The 23,468-nt window shown below is 43.8% G+C and overlaps 1 protein-coding gene across 6 annotated transcripts in view; it reads left to right on the forward strand.

The window, feature by feature from the left end:
- Positions 1-23,468, forward strand: part of RGL3 (ral guanine nucleotide dissociation stimulator like 3) — a 30,420-nt gene extending 6,952 nt beyond the window's left edge. For 4 of the 6 annotated variants that reach the window (XM_072149622.1, XM_072149626.1, XM_072149624.1 and 1 more), the window contains exons 2-19: positions 473-598; positions 5,479-5,577; positions 7,102-7,298; positions 7,939-8,013; positions 8,663-8,844; positions 8,923-9,038; positions 9,116-9,331; positions 10,241-10,344; positions 11,308-11,392; positions 14,200-14,283; positions 16,366-16,452; positions 16,527-16,559; positions 16,922-17,043; positions 17,376-17,465; positions 17,545-17,680; positions 19,128-19,319; positions 19,433-19,547; positions 21,186-23,468. In XM_072149622.1, coding sequence (XP_072005723.1) covers positions 473-598; positions 5,479-5,577; positions 7,102-7,298; positions 7,939-8,013; positions 8,663-8,844; positions 8,923-9,038; positions 9,116-9,331; positions 10,241-10,344; positions 11,308-11,392; positions 14,200-14,283; positions 16,366-16,452; positions 16,527-16,559; positions 16,922-17,043; positions 17,376-17,465; positions 17,545-17,680; positions 19,128-19,319; positions 19,433-19,547; positions 21,186-21,280 — 2,154 coding nt within the window. In that variant the 3' untranslated portion in view covers positions 21,281-23,468. Of the gene's footprint in view, positions 1-472; positions 599-1,669; positions 2,623-5,478; positions 5,578-7,101; positions 7,299-7,938; positions 8,014-8,662; positions 8,845-8,922; positions 9,039-9,115; positions 9,332-10,240; positions 10,345-11,307; positions 11,393-14,199; positions 14,284-16,365; positions 16,453-16,526; positions 16,560-16,921; positions 17,044-17,375; positions 17,466-17,544; positions 17,681-19,127; positions 19,320-19,432; positions 19,548-21,185 lie in introns of those variants that run through there. The other 2 variants (XM_072149623.1, XM_072149627.1) reach the window with 2 other exon arrangements.

Raw genomic sequence — 23,468 nt, forward strand, 5'->3', positions numbered from 1 at the left:
ACAAGTAGATCCTAGACCAAATCCTAGACCAAATTTAGAAGAACCGCACAGAATGAAATCGTAGTAAGAACCAAGTTATTGGAAAGCAGCACGACCATGAGCACCCACAAGGCGGATATTAATGAAATGATGAAACTCTTAGAAGCATTTTTAGCGTCGTAATAACAAGTTTATTTTTTGTGTAACGAGAGATGACAAAATGAGATACAGAGGTCATTGATTAAAGAAAAATGGTGGAGTAGTCATTTATATGGACACCGGTCCATAAAGAGAACTTGTAGGCACCTGAATGAGATTATGGACTGTACAGGATAGACCTCACCAAAGGTTTGGGGCAAATGTTCTCATTGATGATGCCAATTGGGTTTCCTGCTCCATCATGAGAGGAATGAAGCTACTGTCAGAGATTGTAAGTTCTGGAGTACTCCGAGACTCTCTAGTTTCTAACAGAGTCTTTCTCTTTTATTTTTAGAAGACCAAAATGTTTGGAGATCCCGGCTCCCGCAGCAGTCTGTCTCTGGACCTTGACATGAGTTGGGGGATTGTTTTACAAGCGTATCGTTGTCTAACAAATGATGATGAAGATTTGAGATACAAGGTGAGTATCAAGTTTCTCTCCATTGTGTACTTGAGTGTGAGTACTCCTATAAGTGGTGTACGGTATACACTTCTATAGACTACCCGCCATCATTGATATGAGGCTACAGTTCCCGCCTGGTCTATCTGATGTGTACAATTTGTTTTCTCGCCGTGTGACTTTGGTTTTACTTTGAATTTCTGTGTTTTGGCAACAACCAAGATGAGATTTGTGTTTATACCTAAAATAGAGACTTCAGAGACGTCATCAATCACTGTAACAGCCGGCATGAAGCAGTGACTTGTATCATTAATGGGTTTTTTAAATTTTTTGGGAGGGTTGGTAATGTGGGGAGGTTTTGGTTCGGTGGTGGTGAAGGTCCATTAGCTAAAGACTGTCAGGAAGATGTCTACATTTGATGTCACACGCTGTAAATTGGTGCTCATTTTGGATCGATTGAAAGCTATTGAGGGTACAATAAACATATTGGTGAAGTTGGAAGGTGTGAACATTTTGATCATGATGGGCATGTGGTACCCAATTCAAGCACTGGCGTTTGGCTGACCAATGTAAGTTTAGCCATGTTCACATGTTGTTTTTGGCTTCTCACAAAGATATAGGATGGGGATATTCCTCATTGGATATCTCCAACCGAATTCCCTGGCAAATCGAATTTTTTTTTTACAGTATACAACATTATTTTTGTGTATTGTATACTGTTCCCATGTGCCCACCATGGACCTTCTTTTGACATCCACTATGTAAATGAGGTCCCGTAAAGCCAAAGAAAGAAAAATATACCAAATACTCCAAAACAATGAGCTTTGTAGTATGTCCAGACACAACTTACGTATCCATATAGAGATATTCCGGACTATTGAATGCTACCTCAAGGCATGTTGTGTGTACATATGTGGAAGCACACATATGTGATGTGTATACATGAAACAGCTTATTCCTATTATGAGCACCTCTCTGCACCCTCCCCCATTTGAAGGCTCCTCAGCCATCAGAGTTAACTATTCTGCAAGAACTCTGTAACCTTGCAGTGAACTTTGTGATAGGAGCGCAGCAGAGTCCTCCTCTCCTCCTTCCTTGTGTAAATCTCCTCTATCCTACTCCTATAATAATCTTTTGTCCTCCTCTCCACTTCCAGCTTCTCTCTCACGATCCCCCTACGTTGTCCATGATCTCTCTTCTCCTCTTTTTCCTTATCTACTACCCCTATGTTCTGTCCTACTCCCTCCTTCCGACTTCCCAGGTCTCTCCTCCCCTCTCTCCTCCCTTCCCTCTTTTTCTAAAGGGTTGGGATTTAATCCCTTGATGATATCAGTCTGTGGATTTCAAAAGAAAGAAACTTTCCACAACAAGGCTGACCACAGCGAAGGAGAGAGGGGACGTCAAGGACAGCCGGCAAGGGAAAGGATCTACGGAAAGTTTCTGCTGGAGGAATGGACAAGGTTCTGTCTAAATGACTGAGGGAAAAATTAGAAGACGAGTAAGAGCTGTCAAGACTGAAAAGTCAAGTGTCGGAGGAGAAGATAAAAAGCAAGTCACTCAAAAGTTATGGAGCAACAACAAAGCACGAAAGGTGACACAAGCCCCAACATATAGACAAGGATCAGCGGTGGGATTATGAAGATCATGGGATCTATAAACATAAGAAGGATCCGTTGTGTCTTTTCCTAGGCATCTTCTTCTCCAAATAGTTGGGTTTAATGGGTGGTGACATTTTGGGCAAGACTCTAACGTTGCGTGGGATTAACTCATAATTCCCATGGGATTCACTTTTGGATTTACTATCTAGTTGGGGCAGTCTCGCTTGTGACTTGTCATCTCTGGTGGTCTCTTCTGATCTACATCCTTCACTTCTTGCCTGGACTACCGACATGGCACCACCAGATCTGATGACACCATATTTCTATACGTTGATTGTCTTTTTGTGACGTGGTGTCCAAAAGGCGGAATTGAGAACCGAAATGTCGGACGAAGAGCAACCTCCAGGGACCAAACCCGCTCGTGCCATGGGCAAAGAGATTACTATGGTACACTCTCATGTTTTGTTACGTTACTATTGTGTGTAAATAGAGTCCCTCAGAGCTAGCACTCTAAAGGTGGTCATTGACCCAAGGTCAGATAAGCCCTGTAATTAGCCAATCAGAAAGGAGATACAAATTGTCCTATCATATCGTTCCCTCTTGTCAATACAAAAATTGGCCATAATGGCCGCCAAGTCCATTTTTGGATAATATTGGGTAAAGTTGATGCTCTATGAATGAATTGGGGAAACATTGGAGAATTTTTCTACGTTGCTCCAGTTGGGGCTTAAAACTAGGGAGCACTTTGCGAAACCAATGAGACCACCACATCCCATTTGGGACTGAAGGACCTTTTGCCTCGTCATGAAGGAAAGAATGGTGTTGTTACCTTCACTAGTGACTTGTCGGAAGAGAGGGAATCCTCTTGGGCAGTGGTGTAACTAGAAGCTGATGGGCCCCAGTGCAAAGTCTGTGCCAGGGCCCCCGACTATAATGTATGGTTTATAGTAATAGTCTTCTCATATGGGAAAGTGACACCATAAGGGGCCCCTAAACCTCTTGGGACCGGGTGCCATTGCAACCTCTGCACCCCCTCAAGTTACGCCCCTGCACTTGGGTCTGCAAAATACTACCACCTCCATACTATCTGCATTCTCTTGCAACATTTTATTTTCATAGTATTGGGAAGTTATTGGTAAATTCGGGTGAGGCACTAACATAGGGTTAAACTTGCAGACGCATGACGTTCTGGCTTCCATTAAGCTTCTACCACCAGATGAGATGTAACTTGAAGCTCCTGGGCCCCAACGCTTAATCTCTAACAGGGCCCCCCACTGCCATGTGACATTTATAATACTTAATACCTCTTCATGGAGCCTTTGGGCCCCTGACTACTACTTCTGCACACCCCACAATGTCATTCTGTGTGATCCTCCCATCATCCTCATGTCTTGTGAAGATGCTGAATGAACCACTGACGAAGCTTCAGAGCTGAAATCATTGCTTTACATTCGGGCACCATACTGTAATCTGATCTAGAAAAACAAACTCCCTCTGATGTATAAGCTGTGAGCAGTGTATCTGGCAGCAAACTTGCTGACTGTTTCCAATAACCACCGGCAGAACTGTGAATGCAGCTTTTAACTAGTTATAAGGTCAGGTGACTCTATTTAAAGGGAAAGATTTACATTGAAAAGTCAGTCCTCTCTGAAGGTAGAATGTTATGGTGCCGATTTATAGCAGTAATATATATGCTTTTAGTATACTTATAATATTATAGTTATTTTCTTAAAGGGGTTGTTTAAAGGACATTTGCCACCAGGATATAGGATTGTAAACCAAGTACACTTACATGCTGGTTTGTGCCCCCTCGGACAGGATCTGCTCTACTTTTAGCTTCTTATCTTCTTGTTTTTTAAAAAAAAAAGGCTTTAAAGGTTATGCAAATGAGCTTGAGGGGCTCTGGGTTCCATTACGGTTATTTGAGCCCGGAGCTCCTCAGGCTCATTTACATAGATTTTAAAACTTTTTTTTGTGAAAACAAGGGAATAAGGAGATAAAAGAAGAATAGATCAGGCAAGAGGGGGCACACATCAGCATGTTAGAGTACTTGGTTTACAATCCTTTATCCTGGTGGTAGATGTCCTTTAAAAACGGAGACAACCCCTGAACCTCTGTCATTCCAGGATTAAAGGGGTTTTCCACGAAGGCAAGTTAGGCCCTATCCACCGACCCCTAGCTGCTCCTCAGACTAATGGAGCTCGGCGATATCCATCAGCTCCATAGAGATTAATGGAGCAGAACGGTCATGCGCGGCCGTCTGTTCCATTAGTCTGAGGAGCGGCGAGGGTTCGGTCGGACCCCTCGTTTTCGCGATCTGTGGGGGTCTCAGCACTGAGACCCCCACTGATCAGCAAGTTAGGCCCTATTCTGTGGATAGAACCTAACTTGCCTTTGTGTGAAAATCCCTTTAAGAGTCCACTGGGCGGTCCTATTCTCAGAAAGGACTGTCTATCTACGAAAAGGACTGTCAATCCCGACGTAGAACCACCCACTGGACTCTTGAGCTAAAGTTTCATTGTGAAAGAGTCCTTTTTACTCTAGATTTTACTGAACACACCATCTATATGTGACCACAGTGATTACTATATGCAGTCAGCTCCCAGAATTTTGTAGATTTGAGTAGTTAGTGATGTAGGAGGCATGTAATCCCACCCACCTGCTTATATGAATTGCCTTTAAATTCCAGATGGGACAATAAATGGTAAGAGAAAGTCCAAAATTTAGCTGTAGTCTGTATGGGAACCTGGAAGTAACTGCTCATTCTACCTGCAGCTCCTCCGCAGGAGATATGAAGCATTACACTATTCCTATTAAATTCTTTAGGTCATCCATAGATCACAAGGATGTGTCAGGTCTTTTTGGAGGAACAAACTCTCATTTTTCAAAATAGATAAAGGGTCCCCTTAATTATGTTGTAGGAACAGGGACCCCAATACTGTACTAGTGTTCAGTGGAGAGTGTCACTATAGACAGGTGTGGCAGAATTTGGGGCGTGGAGGAGGTTATGGGGCAAGACTGCCTCGCCGAGTCCTGGAATGGCCCTCGTCTGTCTAATATATAATTTGGTTTTTGTATCTGGGCCTGCTGAGTTAATAGGGCGGCCAAAGGATAAAGGAGGAGGAGGAGGAGGGGGACCTGGACAAACCGGACAAGTGACTTTAGATTTGGAAAGATGAGACGAATTAACTGTTTCATCACTGGCACCAGAGTCGGGCCCTCACTATAACCCAAATGAGGGATGAAGTATCTGTCACAGAGCCTGGGGCCGGGATATTAACCCTGAACTTGTTCTCTTCTCAGAACGCTCTGCAGGAGTGGGGGGAGGAGGTGGAAGATGGAGCCGTCTACGGAGTGACCCTGAGGAGAGTGAGGACAGAGAGCCCCTCCGGAGACCTCCTGGTAGGATCACATCTCACGTATATCTCATACTACAACTTTCTGTATTAAAGTGAACCTGTCGAATTGAGACACTACCACCATGGACCTAGTTTAGTATCATAAATCGTCCCTTTAAATCTTTCTGTATCCCTTTAATTTTCATGTACATGCTGTGTGCAACATAATAATTGTGCACCCATTGATTTATTCATATTCTTCATGAACCCCTTTATGGTCAGAGTTTTAGAGTACACCCATTTATAAGTCATGAATATTTTGTATGCATCCCTTTTAAAATTTGTGTATATTTGCACTGTCCCCCTTTAAAATGTATTTATGTCCTATTTGTACCTTTTCTAAAATGTACAGTATATCCTACTTTTACTTGATTTTGATCCGGCCACACACTTTTTTTTTCCACTTTTTTTAATCTTGCTGACTGTTTCCCTTTCACACATCGCACATAGACGGATGTAATGTGATGTCATCCTCCCAGGTGTGAGGGCTTCTCCTGTCCCTACATCTGACACATCCTGTAATTGATGGCGGACACACATGGGACCCAGCTGTTATGTCCAGCGTGCCAGGTCTGGGCGAGTCTTACTGGCATGGCCCAGATTTCTTACAGAGTTAGCAATTAACGGTAATATCTGGGTAGTTTTTAATAGGGCACCACATACAATTGATATTTTGCACGCCATAATAAAAGCAGGAAAGTGAAAATGTAATGTAACTCTTCCAAGTGCACTGAGGTGTCCTGTGGTCACACTGCTGTGCTTCCTTTTGTGGGCAGCATTTGTGTGAGCAGGCATGTACTATCGGCAACACTGCCCGGGATCTGACAGCAGCAGTTACAAGGACGCAGTTAGGTGAACTGTGATTCCCCTGCTTGTCGCCCCCCTCAGTGCTCAGACACTTGCCGACTGAGGCAATATTTTTACCAGATGCGGCCCTGGGCAGAATAGCAGTGTGAAGACAATAGAGGTTGCAATACCAGAAACTACCATGGACTGGTGTGGTGCTGTTTCTGAGTGTGTAGATGTAACATGCTGATTATCAGTCGTGACATTGTCCACTTCCTCAATAGTTGTTGGCTTATACCCTGTTCATCCAAAATCAACCCCTTGAAACCTCACATGTACAGGTTGACAAGTGGTCTGATTAGACACCTCCAAGAATATTAAAATTCATGTAATGGACAGTATTCACGTATTTTGAAGAGCAGACATTGCTTAGAAGTGAGATTGGCCAACTCCATTTTTAATTGTTCGGGAACTATGGGTAGAGGAAAGTCGATCAGGTGATCACTTTTTCAATTAAGTTTTGACCACCCTCTTCCCATTCAAACTTGACATAAAAGGGCCCTTTAATTTCAGAGGTGCATGACATCCCACCACTGCTGGTCAAAGGCTTCAAGTTCATTCACAAGCATTGATGAAGAGACACCATAAGTCTTCTCTTTTTACATCTCTTTTATCTTCTTCTTCTCCTCGACCTCCTGGCTCATCTCCTACTTTTTTTTTAACCTGCTCCCATTGCCTTTAGACTGTCGCATCATCTCCAGGTTATGTCCATTATAAGACGTGTAAGGTCCGTAGCCTTCGTGCTGGGACATTGGAGAAGCTGGTGGAGAACCTCCTGGTCGAGTATCAGGGAAGTGATCCTGGGTATGTGCCCACATTCTTGAGCACCTACCGTGCCTTTACCTCACCTGAAAAGGTCCTGGAGCTGCTACTAGACAGGTGGGGACAAAAAAGACTATTTTTTGGGGCAAATTTTCTTCATTCGTCTTTTCTTACCTAAGATGCTCTTCTCTTTCCTACACCCTCTCTATATACTGGTTTCGTCTACTTACTTCTCTGTCATCGGGTAGGTTCATTAAATGTTTAAGTGACACCAAGACAGCATTGTATGAAGATAACCATGGCAACTATTACTGAATAAGGAAGAGCAAGAGAAGAACAAGCCCCGGCTAGGCCACTGATTTACACCTTCTTCATATCTTCCACCATATTGTTGTTGAAGTGGGGTTCCTTTGTCAGAACATCAATAAGGTCTAATAGTTTTTTTAAGGGGGCACCTGAAATACACATTCAGGCAAGGCACCATGGGAAAAAGTATGCAAATTAGCTTTCATTAATATAAGTCAACCAGACAGCCAAGATTTTGATTTAAGATATAGTGGTCAGCTCTAAATGGGGTTGTCTTCTACTGAGGTTCTCTACTCTTTTAGAGGCAGGGGCTACTAGAGGGTCATCAGGTGGTGGACCAGCCTCCTAAATATAATCATGATGTATCAAAATTCTCTTGGTCTTATAGCTCAGTGTCCACATATCCAAGAATGGAACTTGAAATCTAAAAAGTTCTCAAATTTTTCTTCAGGCGTCTTGAGAAACCAGGGGATAAGGAGCCTGCAACACCCGGGAGTCCCATTCCAGACACTCCATGTGTGCAGAGGTGAGTGGCACATAAATCATGTATATATCTACCACACTAGGTTTAGGCAATTTTTCCTACTTTAAAGGGTTCATCTGTAAAGTATAGACTTAAATTGGCTTTTAATATTATAACGATCATTGCCTTTTACCATTTTGAAGAGGGCCTTCAGGCATTACGCCTTCAGGCAGAACACGATTGTGGAAGCTAACAGGCAGTTCAGTGGGGTTCGAAAAACCCCATATATAAGCGTATTCAATGGTCACTTTGAGCCAACCAAATCAATGATTTTCTTCTTGATTGTATTGAATCATGAAATGGCCATCAAATTAGTCAGCAGTAGAGACCCCCCAGGATCTAAAGATGTCCACTTTATAATTGGCCATAGAAATGAGTTGGGGACAAGACCCTATATCCCTATATCTAAGAGATTATGATGGCCAATACGGTGGGTACGTATCCACGGTAAGAGCTAGCCACGCCATTGACCAAATACGCTCATCGTTGTCCATAAGAGTGGGTTGTATAAACGTCCACTCTATTATTTGGCCATCTTCAATTTACAAAAGAAGAGGCACCTACATGTTCTTATTTTAAGCTAAAGGTTCTCTTATGTTGGACAAAACAAAAAAACCCCCATAAAAATAACAGTTTATTATCTTTATCCCAGGGTGGTACGTGGTGTCCTCCAGACCTGGTTGGAAAGACACCCTCAAGACTTCCGAGATTCTCCTCAGTGTTTGCAGATCATCTCCTCCTACTTAAGCCAAGACAGCCGTGAGAACCCCAGCCAGCTCCTTCGCCTCGTAAGGAGCCTAGAAGACGAGACGGATCAAGATTCTTCACCAAAAGGTGAAATGAAAATAATTCCATCTAGAATTCCTGTCTCTGAAGCTCTTCCATTGTACTTACCTTTTTCTTCTCTATCAGATTGGACATCTATTACCCGACCATCAGAGGGCGACTGTGATACATCCGGAAATACTACATGTCTATTATCATACCCACCCCAGGATGTGGCGGAACAGCTCACACTGATAGATGTGGTAAGTACATTCAGTGCGACTATGACTATGATATGGACACACAATGATTAATATCATATCTTTTTGTCCTGCTCCAGGATCTGTTCCAGAAGTTGCAGTCCTGTCACTGTCTTGGGAGTATTTGGTCCCAGCGTGACAAGAAGGAGCACAGACATGTTGCGCCAAGCGTCCGAGCTACAGTTGCCCAGTTTAATGCGGTAACAGCCTGTGTGACCGCCTCCGTCCTCAGTGACATCCAAATGAAGCCACAGATGAGAGCAAAAGTGCTGGAGAAGTGGATCTCTATCGCACAGGTGAGGCCTATGCATAAGGGGGAGCTGGAGTCTAGAGGGTGACACAGACAGGAAGGAGGAGCTATGTGCCATAGAGTCTGCTCCTCTCACCACAAGAAGGAGGAGCTATGTGCCATAGCCTGCTCCTCCAATCACAGGGAGGAGGAGCTATGTGCCATAGCCTGCTCCTCCAATCACAGGGAAGAGGAGCTATGTGCCATAGCCTGCTCCTCCAATCAAAGGGAGGAGGAGCTATGTACCATAGTCTGCTCCTCCAATCACAGGGAGGGGGAGTTTTGTGCCATAGTCTGCTCCTCCAATCACAGGGGGGAGGAGCTATGTACCATAGTCTGCTCCTCCAATCACAGGGAGGAGGAGCTATGTGCCATAGTCTGCTCCTCCAATCACAGGGAGGAGGAGCTATGTGCCATAGAGTCTGCTCCTCCAATCACAGGAAGGAGGAGCAATGCCCATAGAGTCGGCTTCTCCCACCACAGGAAGGAGGAGCTATGTGCTACGGAGCCTGCTTCTCCCACCACAGGAAGGAGGAGCTATGTGCCATGGAGCATGCTTCTCCCACCACAGGAGACCTTGTACTGAAAAGAACGTCTTTGGAGCTTTCAAATGTATTTAAGATGTGATTGGGCCAATTTTGTGTCACGGCTTCCCTGAGTCCCACAAGACAGAAAAATGTGCACCTAAAGGGGCGCGTTACTGCCTAGTTTTAGTTTGCGACACATTTAATACAGCGACTTGACATAATTGTGTTGCACGTTTTATGTTAAAAGTGCACTTATAAAAATATATGGGGCACACCTCACAAGCAGTGCAGAGGGCGCTAGATTAATGAAGACCCTTTGCCAGTATTTAATCATCTGCCACACCCTGCCTAGTTTGCACTAGGATTGATATAGGTTTTTTCATTTTCAGTACTGTAGGTTTCTACGTAACTTCTCATCACTCAGAGCCATATTGTCGGCCCTTCAGTCAAATTCAATCTACAGGTTAAAGAGAACATGGGCGGCCGTGAGCAGGTAACTATCATGACATTGCTACTAATACATGCAATAGCTGAGTGTGCAACTACTGATATTATGGATATTTATGGATGATTTTATGGATATTAACTTCCCAATATTATTAAAGAGAACCCCCTAAACTAAATATATTTTCATAAACTGCCATTAGAGAGCATTGCCTCTATCCCTTCATTGTCCCTCTACATGCCTGTAAACCTAAGCAATGAGGTCCTAAAGCTGTATGCAAATGACCTGTGAAATGTCCAATGAAGCATTAGCATATTCAAGCTGTCCACTCTATTCATGAGTGGGAGGCACAGCCACACCCCCAGTGCTTGACTGACAGCCTGTATAATGATGTGAGGCTGTATAATGATGTGCTTCCTGGTGCTGGTGGCCACGCCCCCTGCAGCCTGTGTGTGCATGTGTGTGTGTTTAGGAGAGATACAGCAGCTCCAGGCAGCCATGTTACAGCAGAACATGTCAGATTCATGTGTAGCTGATGTCTGTGTCTCTCACATGTATATTAGGAGGATGCAGCATGTCAGCAGATGCAGCACACACACTAGCAATGCTTTACTATACATTACACACAGACATGAGCAGGGGGAGGAGAGGGGAGGGGTAACAGGGGTGACATCACTGCCTCTGACCATGTGACCAGCCTCATTTACATGATAAAAAATAGATGATTTTACAATGAATAATGTATGAAATAACTAGATAAAGGCTGGGATGGGATCCTTGTGAGCTGCTCCAACAGGTAGAGGTGACAGAACAAACGGCAGAAACCTGATGACAGGTGTCCTTTAACAATAACATAACGATTGATTTAAAGCGGAACTCCAGCGAGTTCTGATCTTCCAGAGCAGGCGGTGGAGTCATGTTATGGGAAAATAACACTAAAAGCATTATACATATGACTGAGAGGATTCCTTCAAGGTGGAATCCCTTTAACTCGCTCCCCTCCCTCCGCAGAGACAATCTCAACATCTTCCACAAGTTATCGGCCATCTTCTCAGATGAAAACAACCATGAAATCAGTCGGGAGATCCTGACCAAGGTAAGGCTAAGGGGCTTATTATAACCTGCAGGTAAAAGTAGAATGTGAATTGTTTCCTTAATGGGATCCTCCTTGAGATGGTTCTACTCCTTCATAAGGGTCTAGTTGTGTTTAATTAAACTGATGTGACTTGATTAGGAAAGGCACATACCTGTCTACATAAGACCTCACAGCTCACAGTGCATGTCAGAGCACATGAGAATCATGAGGTCTAAGGAACTGCCCAGAGAGCTCAGAGACGAAAGAAAGTTCTGCAACACTCAAGGTTCCAAAGAGAACAGTGGACTCCATAATCCTTAAATGGAAGAAATTTGGGACAAGTACAACTTTTCTTCAACCTGGTCGTCCAGCCAAACTAAGCAATCATGAGAGAAGAGCCTTGGTGAGAGAGGTAAAGAAGAACCCCAAGATCCCTGTGGCTGAGCTTCAGAGAAGCAGGAAGGAGATGGGAGTCACGTATCACTGCAGCCTCCAGCAGCTGGGGTTTTATGGCTGCCGACGGAAGCCTTAGTGCAAGACATAAGAAAGCTGCATACAGTGCAAAACACATAAAGGACTCTCAGACCATGAAAAATAAGATTCTCTCGTCTGATGAGACCAAGATTGAACTTTTTGGTGTTAATTCTAAGCGGTGGAGAAAACCAGTCACTGCTCATCACCTCAGACTGGGCTGAACCTTCCAACAAGACAGTGACCCTAAGCCCACAGCTAAAATACCACAGCAGAGGCTTCAGAACATCTCTGTGACCATTCCTGACCGGCCCAGCCAGAGTCCGGACCTAAACCCAATGGAGAGACCTGAAAATGTCCTCCACCAACGTTCACCATCCAACCTGAGGGAACTGGAGAGGATCTGCAAGGAAGAGGCAGAGGATCCCCAAATCCAGGAGTAAGAAACTTGTAGCATCTTCCCAAGAAGTCTCCTGGCTGCACCAGCTCCAAAGCTGGGCCGAATACTTATCACCGGGGGCTGAATACTCATCACCGGGGGCTGAATACTTATCACTAGGGGCTGAATACTTATCACCGGGGGCCGAATACTCATCACCGGAGGCTGAACACTTATCACCGGAGGCTGAACACTTATCACCGGGGGCTGAATACTTATCACCGGGGGCCGAATACTTATCACCAGGGGCTGACTACTCATCACCGGGGACCAAATACTTATCACTAGGGGCTGAATACTTATCACCGGGGGCCGAATGCTTATCACCGGGGGCCGAATGCTTATCACCGGGGGCCGAATACTTATCACCGGGGGGCGAATACTTATCACCGGGGGCTGAATACTTATCACCGGGGGCTGAATACTTATCACCGGGGGGCGAATACTTATCACCGGGGGCTGAATACCTATCACCGGGGGCTGAATACTTATCACCGGGGGCCGAATACTTATCACCGGGGGGCGAATACTTATCACCGGGGGCTGAATGCTTATCACTGGGGGCCGAATACTTATCTCTGGGGGCTGAATACTCATCACCGGGGGCCGAATACTTATCACCGGGGGTCGAATACTTATCACCGGGGGCCGAATGCTTATCACCGGGGGCCGAATGCTTATCACCGGGGGCTGAATACTTATCACCGGGGGCTGAATGCTTATCTCTGGGGGCTGAATACTCATCACCGGGGGCCGAATACTCATCACCGGGGGCTGAATACTTATCACCGGGGGCTGAATGCTTATCACCGGGGGCTGAATGCTTATCACCGGGGGCTGAATGCTTATCACCGAGGGCTGAATGCTTATCACCGGGGGCTGAATGCTTATCACCGGGGGCTGAATGCTTATCACCGGGGGCTGAATGCTTATCACCGGGGGCTGAATGCTTATCACCGAGGGCTGAATGCTTATCACCGGGGGCCGAATACTCATCACCGGGGACTGAATACTTATCACCGGGGGCTGAATACTTATCACCGGGGGCTGAATGCTTATCACCGGGGGCTGAATGCTTATCACCGGGGGCTGAATACTTTTTACGAGGGACCGGATACTTATCACCGGGGAAGATTTCAGTTTTTCTTTTTTAATAAATTAGTAAAAATATCTACATTTCTGTTCTTTTGTGTCAGGATGGGTCCAGAGTGTACATTAAAGGGGTATTCCAGGAATAAGCGTAATTCGTATACAAATGGGTCCTTAAAATATAAGCTAATATGTAATTAGTTGATATTTAAAATTTTGCTCCCACTTAGCAGAAAAATGCTGAGGACACACAATGTAATGAAGTAATAAAATGCTACTGCCGTTAATTGCCTCCACGCGGAGCAGACAATGGACAGAGGATTGGCCGCTGGTCACATGTCCACATCACATGTCCTGCTCCTGCCTGGGCAGGTCATGTGATCAGCACTTTGTTTGGCTGTAGTCGGTTGGTTGCAGTGCCTCCAGTATGGCCAGTGTTGTGGTGAGACGTCATTTCGGTGAGGTTATAGGTTAGAGCATAAAAGGGAGGAGGAGTTACTGAGAACTAAAGGATCATGGGACTTGTAGTTTACAGTGGCGGCCATCTTGGTGATTAGAAAGCCCATAAGATTTAATGAATCATAAAATTAAACTATTTAAGCTCCATTTTGTGACTAATGACATTGAGTTTTGTTATATTCATTTATTTATATAATTATACATTTTTGTATCAGACGTTCATATTCCTGGAATATCCCATTAATGAGCAGAAATAAACTTTTTTGATCTTACCAATTGGCTGCAATGAAGCAAAGAGTGAGAAATGTGAAGACTTTCCATACCCTCTGTATATGTACATATGATCGTTCTTATGTTTTCTTTACTTCAGGATGAGATTCCCCTACGCAGGACAAACAGTGCACGTAACGAGCCCCGCCCACTTCAGAGGTCAGCCTCGCAGGTCCGCTCCACGGTAGGTCAGAGGGACAACGCAGCTCCTACACGGTTGGCTTCCGTTCAACATCGGTGTGACATGGGAATCAGTAACTAGCCCTGTTGTATAATATTAACCCTGCGAGGGAGCCAGGGTTCACACGGGACAGCCACCTCTGTGACTATTCTGTATATGCTTACAGCATAATCTGCCATCCCAGAGGCCACAATGGGAATTTTTATACAACAATCTTGGAAAAGTATTATCACATGTTGCTGGCTCCAGGAAATTACACTCTAATTACCTTATTACCTTTCATACCTGCTGACAGTTTCCCTTTTAATGAACACAAACTGATTTATTCAGCTCGTAGTCACCTTCACAAATTCTTTATTGCTTTATTGTATCAAAAAGAAATTAAAAATGCTCTAGTGTTAAATGCTGACAGCTCATGAGGACAGTTATGCATCTCCACGGTAACAGACTACAAAAACAATCCCTGTGTTGTCTGATAGTGTGGGCACATTCTCTGTCGCCTGGTTTTTGCTACATTACCAATTTTATTGAAAAGGAGGAGATTTTTTTTTAAATTTATTTAAAAGGAGAAGTATTTACAGAACTGCAAAGACTGGATAATAATATAATAATACTTCTTTATTTATGTAGTGCACACAGATTACGCAGCGCTGCACAAAGCATGACAAATTGGTCCCTGTCCCCAATGAGGCTCACAATCTAAACAACCTAACAGTGGGGCAGATTGTGGGGCAGATTTACTTACCCTGTCCAGTCTAGATCCAGCGGGATTCGGGTTCTGCCGGGATTCACTAAGGTCGTGCGCCCGATGTCCACTAGGTGTCGCTGCTGCGCTGGAGTCCGCTGGAATTCACCTCCTCCATCTCGGTGTGGGTGCTATTTTTACGACACAATTTTTTTTTAAAATTCCGTGGTTTTCCCGAATCCCTCGCCACGCCCTCTGATTTCTGTCACGTGAAAGCCGTCGCCCTGCGCCACAATCTGATCACGTGAGCCAAAATCCCGGGGCAATTCAGCGCAAACCGGAAAAATTCGGGAAACCCGCGATTCGGACCCTTAGTAAATGTGCCCCAGTATGCTTTGGAGTGTGGGAGGAAACCGGAGGAAAGCCACGCAAACACGGAGAGAACATACAAACTCTTTGCAGATGTTGACCTGGGTGGGAATCGAACCCAGGACCCCAGTGCTGCAAGGCAGAAGCGCTACCCACTCAGCTGTAAGACTAGTAGTCCTGTAGTCTGTTACCATGGATACAGACATCTTTTGCTGTAGAGGTCCACAATGAGTAGGGGGTTAGTAAGAGTGTAGCTCCCAATCTTAAACCAAACTATTGTCTTGCCCCTAAATAAAGCCATCCAGCTCACAGCAGCTCCAGGTCTCAGGTATCTTATCACTCGTCACATCTTGAGAAATGTGACACTGTGTACTTAACCTGTTCCTCTTCCTTCTTACGTTGCAAGCTTACGGATGTTTACGGATGACCTAGTAGTTCCTTGCATGCAACGTCTAGAGAACTTTTGTACACAGAAATCATGATCCTGCTTGGAAATTCAAGACACTCCTTAAAGGGGAAGTTCACATTGTCAAGTCACAGACAGTACCCTCATAACAATGAAAGTCACAGATCCATCCATAACAGCACCATTCAGGGTGACACCTATATTATACTATATAAACTAGTAAACATGCACTGACCCTCAAGGATTAAGACGTAGCAAATCATGGTAGTCCATAGTAGTAGAAAGAATACTCACCTTTTAGCACTATTTAATTGTTAGTTCCAGATTTTGTGCAGATTAATTTCGTAATTTATCACTACAGCAATCAGAGCTCCATTTTCCCATCACAGAGCTACAAATCCTCAGCCTACATATGGGTTAAATGATAAAATTATTCTCTTTATCCCACTACCACCAGAGAGGGTGAGGGGTGTAGCGTATACAGCTCTACCATTGAATTTAATGTAAACACAGTATGCAGTTAGCTCCTTAGCTCCCCCTAGTGGTGACTGAAGACATACCAATGTTCATGCAAGGCATAATGTTCTGTTCCTGGAATTTAAATTGGATCATATTCTTATTTCAGAGACCAGCACAGGGGACAGTGCCATATTTGGGGACGTTTCTGACAGACCTTGTGATGCTGGATACTGCACTTCCTGACAATGTAGAGGTGAGATAAATTCCGTCTAACCCCCTGGTGGACTCCCCAGACATTCCTCTTCTTACCTTCTTTATCTTTTACAGGGAGGCCTCATAAACTTTGAGAAGAGGAGAAAGGTAAGTCTTATCCTTTAGGCTACATTCATGCGAACGTACGCTACGGCCCGGCCCGGCGAAGAGTGGTGACCCCTCCCCTCTACACTGCGATACATGCCGCTTGCTGCCGTAACACGGGGAACATGTCCTATCTTTTCCCCGTGTACGGAGCGGTATGGTGCCGCACATGTGCAGTGCCATATTGCTCCGTACGCCCATTGCCGGCCTATGGGGGGTGTATGTACAGCCCCAAGCTTGTGGCAGTATATACGTCCCCCTGGGGTCGTGTGAATATAGTTTTATTGACAGTTAAACCTATACCAGGTATATTTGCCGTATTTGCCGCCCTCTAATCACAAGAGCTCACACTCTACTTTTTTAAGGAGTATGAAGTCTTGGCTAAGATCCAGAAACTCCAGCTCACGTGTCGCCATTATGTTCTAACGCCAAAGCCGGACATCCTACAAGCTTTTTATACGCATCGGCAGCTGACCGAGGACCAAAGGTGAGGAGCTCCGTTTTTTTGGTTTAAATATTGTAAATCTACTTTAAATCTTGCAATGAGGACATGGGTGGAGGTGTTCTGGATCTGAGAAGGTCCAGTAAAAAATGTACAGTCATTTTCCCTAGTTACAGACTAGAATACAGTATCAGACTACACAGGGGACGTTTGTAGTCTGTTACCATGGAGACACATAGATCTTTATAGGATCTGCAGACACAATCCAAGACATTTTACTCACAGAGACTATGGGTTATGTCTTGCTGTAAATCAACTTGATGTAAAGTTAATTTATTTTGGTGTATATAGATAAGTGATATGTTACTTCTCATCAGTTACAGGATATCCCGCACTATTGAGCCTCCTGCAGATTCCTGTCCTAATTCCCCACGTATCCGCAGGAAACTCACCAAGAGGTTCAGCTCGTGAGTGCCCCTTGTACGCGGTGTAACAATCCCATGGTGTCACCGCCTTCTTGTTGTTATACCGTCATCTATTTCACAGGTTGTTACTGGGCTCTGAAGTCTTCAGTCCAAAGATGAATGGAGACCGGGTTTCTCCATCAGGTTCCTGCAGCAGCTGTGAGATTGATGAAGGCCTCATCGCTGCGCTGTGTCCTGCTGAGCCCGTCACGGCCAAGGTATAACAACATATAACCTCATCACCCTATATACCTCCCTATAAGCCGTATATATACATATACTCTCAGTATACCTCTATATAACATCTCACATTACCATATAAATAGCATGTAACCAGTATACCTCTATATAACCTCCCACACCACCATATAACCTCATCACCCTATATACCTCCCTATAAGCCGTATATACATATACTCTTAGTGTACCTCAATATAACATCACACATTACCATAATAATAGCATGTAACCAGTATACCTCTATATAACCTCCCACACCACCATATAACCTCATCACCCTATATACCTCCCTATAAAGCCGTATATACATATACTCTTAGTGTACCTCAATATAACATCACACATTACCATAATAATAGCATGTAACCAGTATACCTCTATATAACCTCCCACACCACCATATAACCTCCCACACCACCATATAACCTCCCACACCTCTATATAACCTCCCACACCACCATATAACCTCATCACCCTATATATCTCCCTATAACCACTATACCTCTATGTAACGTCCCATAGCTCCAATATAACCTCACACACCACCATATAACCTCCCACACCACCATATAACCAGTATACCTCTATATAACCTCCAACACCTCCATATAACCTTCCATACCTCCATATAACCACTATACCTCTATGTAACCTCCCATAGCTCCAATATAACCTCATACACCACCATATAACCTCATCACCCTATATATCTCCCTATAAGCCGTATATCTACATATACTCTCAGTGTACCTCTATATAACATCAAACATTACCATAATAATAGCATGTAACCAGTACACCTCTATATAACCTCCCACACCACCATATAACCTCATCACCCTATATACCTCCCTATAAGCCGTATATCTACATATACCTCTATGCAGTGTACCTCTATATAACATCACATATTACCATATAAATAGTATATCCCTACAAGCCGTACATACCAGTATAACCTATATAATATCATGAAATGCTTCACAACTAGTTGTTCATAATAATTATATTGTATATAACAGTTTACTACGTACACCACCATAGCCCTATGGTAACAGTTTAGCTCACATCCAAATCTATAACCAGTATACCTCCATATAACTTCCCACACCTCCATATAACTTCCCACACCTCCATATAACTTCCCACACCTCCATATAGCCATTATACCTGTATATAATTTCACAGGCCTTAATATAACGTCACACACCGAAATGTAACCAGTATACCTCCATATAACCTCTCACGCCACTATATAACCTCACACACCTCCATACAACCTTCCATATCTCCATATAACCAGTACACCTCCATATAACCTCACATAGCTCACATATAACCTCACACACCTCCATATAACCATGAAGCACACACTGCACACATCTGGGACTGTATGTACATGTAAGTGCTTTATGACTCCTGCAGGATCGGGGAGGTATGTCGGAGCCTCTGACTCCCCCCAGCACTCCGGTCAGAGAAGACGCCCCCCGATGTGTTTCCTCACCTCGCTCCCCAGTCTCCCCCTCTCTCCCTGTATACAACCAGCAGATAGCCGACCTGTGTATTATCCGTGTCAGCATGGAAAACACCCATGGGAACCTGTACAAGAGTATTCTGGTAGGTGGCTCCGCCCCCTTACATTTTTAATAATGTACTTTTTTTACTACAGTTTTGCATGATCTCAACCAACTAATTAATTTTGTCATTTTCCAATATTTTATCTCTTCCAGCTGACCAGCCAGGATAAATCCCGCGTCGTGATACAAAGAGCCTTACATAAACACAACATCGAGGAGTGTAAACCGGACGACTTCCAGCTGGTGCAGCTGCTGTCCGAGGGGAAAGGTGAGGGGGTTTATTCCAAAATATAGTCATCCTTCTTATATTAAAGTTACATATTTCTATTTGTCACGTGTCAATTTCATTTTTTGTTATCTTGTTTTTTTTTTTTTATGTTATATTTCTTTTAATTTTGATTATCAAAGTCCCAGAAAACTTTGTAGTATACTTCATTATGGGAAATCTACCATCAAAATCCAACATGATAAACCAGGGACATTTACTCATAGATCCAGATACCGTAACTGTGGTCATCTTCTTGTAGTATTCTTGTGCTAATCTGTTATCCATGTCCTCCTTCCTTCTAAAAACAACTTTTAAAACTATGCTAATTAACTAGAAAGGTTCTGGGGGTGTTACTAGAGCCCCTCCATGCTCTGTCTCCACAGGCTGTTACACTGCACCCACTGCCTGATGTAATCTCACACAGAGGGAAATGTAACAGTTTGTAAAGCTACAGCATGGAGGGGCTCTGGTAACACCCCCCAGGGCCCTTCTGGCTCTTTAGCATAATTTTAAGAGTTGTTTTTAGAAGGAAGGAGGCCATGGATAACACATATAAGAAGATTACCACAGTGACGGTGCCTGGATCTATGAGTGATGTCTCTGGTTTATATTGATGGATTTTGATGGTAGATTTCCTTCTCTGTGCCTTCTTTTGCTTCTTCTTTCTCCTGTAGTGAGCAGTGTATCTGAAGTCCAGTGCATAGCGTAGAGATAAGAAAAAGACATTGATGAGTAACTGTTTCCATACACGATCCTTCCTTTTTAATGCTCATTCATGACTCCTCTTTTGGTATTATTGAAGGCTTATAAACATGGAAAAAATATATTAACATAATAATGTCCAATCTATCCGTATCTCCCCTAAAAGCTGCTGTCAAGAAGTCCTTATATTGGCATTATATTGTCACTGGTGGTCCTGGTGACATTGGTATAACTGTGTGTGTTTCACATACAACCAACTAATTCCCACAAATCCACACTTCCTTCACAAAATTACGCCCTTTTAGTCATACAATTCGTCATGTGTCTAAGACCTGTGTACATCGCTTGCTAAATTTGAGAGGTTTTAGGCCTAAATTGCACCAGATTATATCGGTCATGCCAGTCACCATGGCCTACGCAGTAATAAAGGCGATTTCCCAGGGCCTAAGCCTTCTAGTGGCCCATGACCACCCCACCCAATCCACCCACCAAATTTTATACTGAAAAGGACCTACATCCTCTTACATCTGTTAAATCTCTCAGCATGCATGTACACAAGAGCCATTCCAGGAACTTTCAAGGTCCCCCAAAGGTTCTGAAACCCCAGATTGAAAGCAGCAGAAGGGACACATCCTCCATTCCCTAAGAAGTTGATTCTAGTATCATATATAGGAAGTGATTCCAGACTTGTAGGGTCTATAATACTCATACATCCCGGGGCCCATGGCAGTGATAATCCACCCCCGGCCCTACGTCGTATTGGACGTAATTTCACTGTAGTCCGGTACATATCATTGGGACTAGTCTCAATCAAGTTAGTTGGGGAAAATGAATGAAAATGTTCAAAATCTACTCAAGATGGTGGCTTCATCCACTGACCCAGTGGTTACTATTAGTACTCAGTAGATGTAATTTTTTCTCTCCAATCCCTTACAGAACTGACCATCCCGGACACTGCCAACGTATACTATGCCATGAACACTTCGGCCAATTTTGACTTTGTGCTCCGGAGAAGAGATAAAACCAGCTGACCTTCAGACCTGCCATAACCCAGGACCAAGGACTTCCTCAAAAACCATCTCCATTAACCTAGTCCATTACTCCTCCATATATATTTATGAAGACAGTGTAGCCTGAAGAAACTGGAAGGTCCATTATCTGAGCCTGTTTTCCTCCAGGGGCCTAAGCCCACGCTCCATTATGAAGACGTCCGGTGATCAGGCCTGAATAGTGTATAGAAATGTGCACCTAAATATTCAGCATATCCCTTAGATAATTTATATAAAAGAATATACTCTCCAAGTTTTCTTGTATATGCACACCTCCTATTTATGTCCATGACTGTATGGGATGATATCAATTTCTGGATCTAGACGCGATAAATGGAAAGTTGGTGGAAATTCAGTATGGTGACATATGATATTGTCTAGCCTAAATTTTTATTGTAGAAGTTTCTCCTCTTTATCATCCCTAATAGATCCCTCACAACAGAATCTGTCGCAGTTGGATTTTTTTCTCTATCCCCTACAGTTCCTAGACAATCAGTGCCAGTGTCGGACTGGCCCACCAGAGCATCAGAGGATCCTCCGGTGGGCCCCATGTTCTAACACATTATAATGGCCCCCAAAGATTTTTATTTGGAAGTTAATGCAGTAATCATAGGATATTATGATCTATTTTATATAGGATGATTCCGATATTATAGATTACTAGATCTTTTTGATGATACATCCTACATGATATGAGTTTTGTATGGTATTTTATGGTTGAAGGGTGGTCCTCCAGATCACCACCTCTGGTAGGCCCAACACATGCCAGTCCAACACTGATCAGTGCCATTAGTTTTAATGAACAATATACTACTCATTACTGTCAAGTGGGCGGCCACCACCTATCAGACATTACAGGGCCTCATTAGCATATTTGGTGATGGCTCTTCCAGCACTGATTGCTTGGGAATGGTGAGGGCTAAAGAAAAATTTCAAACGGTTCCGGAATCTTTGGAGCAGCATCTATTAAAATATATGGAGTTGGTGGAAGTTGTTGTAGGTCCAGTTGATATATTTTAAGCACAGATTCCCGATCAAGTCAGCTCCACTTCCTCCATTGGTTCTGGCACCATAGGGAGCAGTATTATAGAGGTTTTTGTTGTTTTTGTGCATAAGGGGCATTATTTCTGTAATTACAGTCTAGTCCATAGGAGGCAGTATTATAATATATAGAGATCTGTACATAGAGGGCAGTAATATAGTAGCTAATTTTTTATCCATCAGAGGCAGTATTAAAGTACTTATACTGTATAGTCCATGGAGGGGGCAACATTATAGTGGGATTATACTATTCCTTAAGGGGGGGGCAGAATTATAGAAGTCAATTCTTGCCCATAGGGGGGGGGGGTGAAATAACAACTTACTAAGGTTAACCACCACTTTTTAAAGCCAGAGAAGTGACAGCACTCAGTAGGGGATAATAATGGGCAGATCAAACTCCTCCTGGGAGGGAATATATAAAAAGACCCTACTATCTTGGTCCACATTGTAGGTCAGGAGATCTGGAGGCACTAAGGATTCTTTGGTTGCTTATGACATTTCAAAGGATTGACCCTGATGTGGACTAAAGCAAAACGGGAGGCAATAAAAAAATAAGTAAAATTGGGATGTATGTAGGGGCGTAACTTGAGGGGGTGCAGAGTTTGCGGTCGCACCTGGGCCCAAGAGGTTTAGGGGGCCCTTATGGTGTCACTTTCCCATATGAGAAGGCTATTACTATATACCATACATTATAGTCGGGGGGGGGGGCCTGGCACAGACTTTGCACTGGGGCCCATCAGCTTCTAGTTACGCCATTGGACACCTGTCCAATGTTGGTGTCAAGGTCACAGTTTAGGCCAGTGTTTGACTACAGAGGAGACTGACCCAAAACCACACGTCATGTGACATAAGCCAAAACAGGATTGGCAGGAGCTGTCACTGAGCAGCCGCCATTGGAACAAGGGGGCGTCATTCCAGTATGTGGAGACATCTTCACATTTTGGACCACGCATGGCCAGGTGTAGACCATCTCTCAGGCTAAGACCCTTTTCCACTAGGACACCAAATCCAACTTTTTGTAATGATTAAAGGGGCAATTATATTTCCTATTAATCTATTGACCAATGAAATCCAAAAACATGTGACCACTAACCACTTGAGTCATGCAATAAAAAGCACTTTAATACAA

Source organism: Engystomops pustulosus, chromosome 4 (genome assembly GCF_040894005.1).
Source record: "Engystomops pustulosus chromosome 4, aEngPut4.maternal, whole genome shotgun sequence".
Taxonomy (NCBI): domain Eukaryota; kingdom Metazoa; phylum Chordata; class Amphibia; order Anura; family Leptodactylidae; genus Engystomops; species Engystomops pustulosus.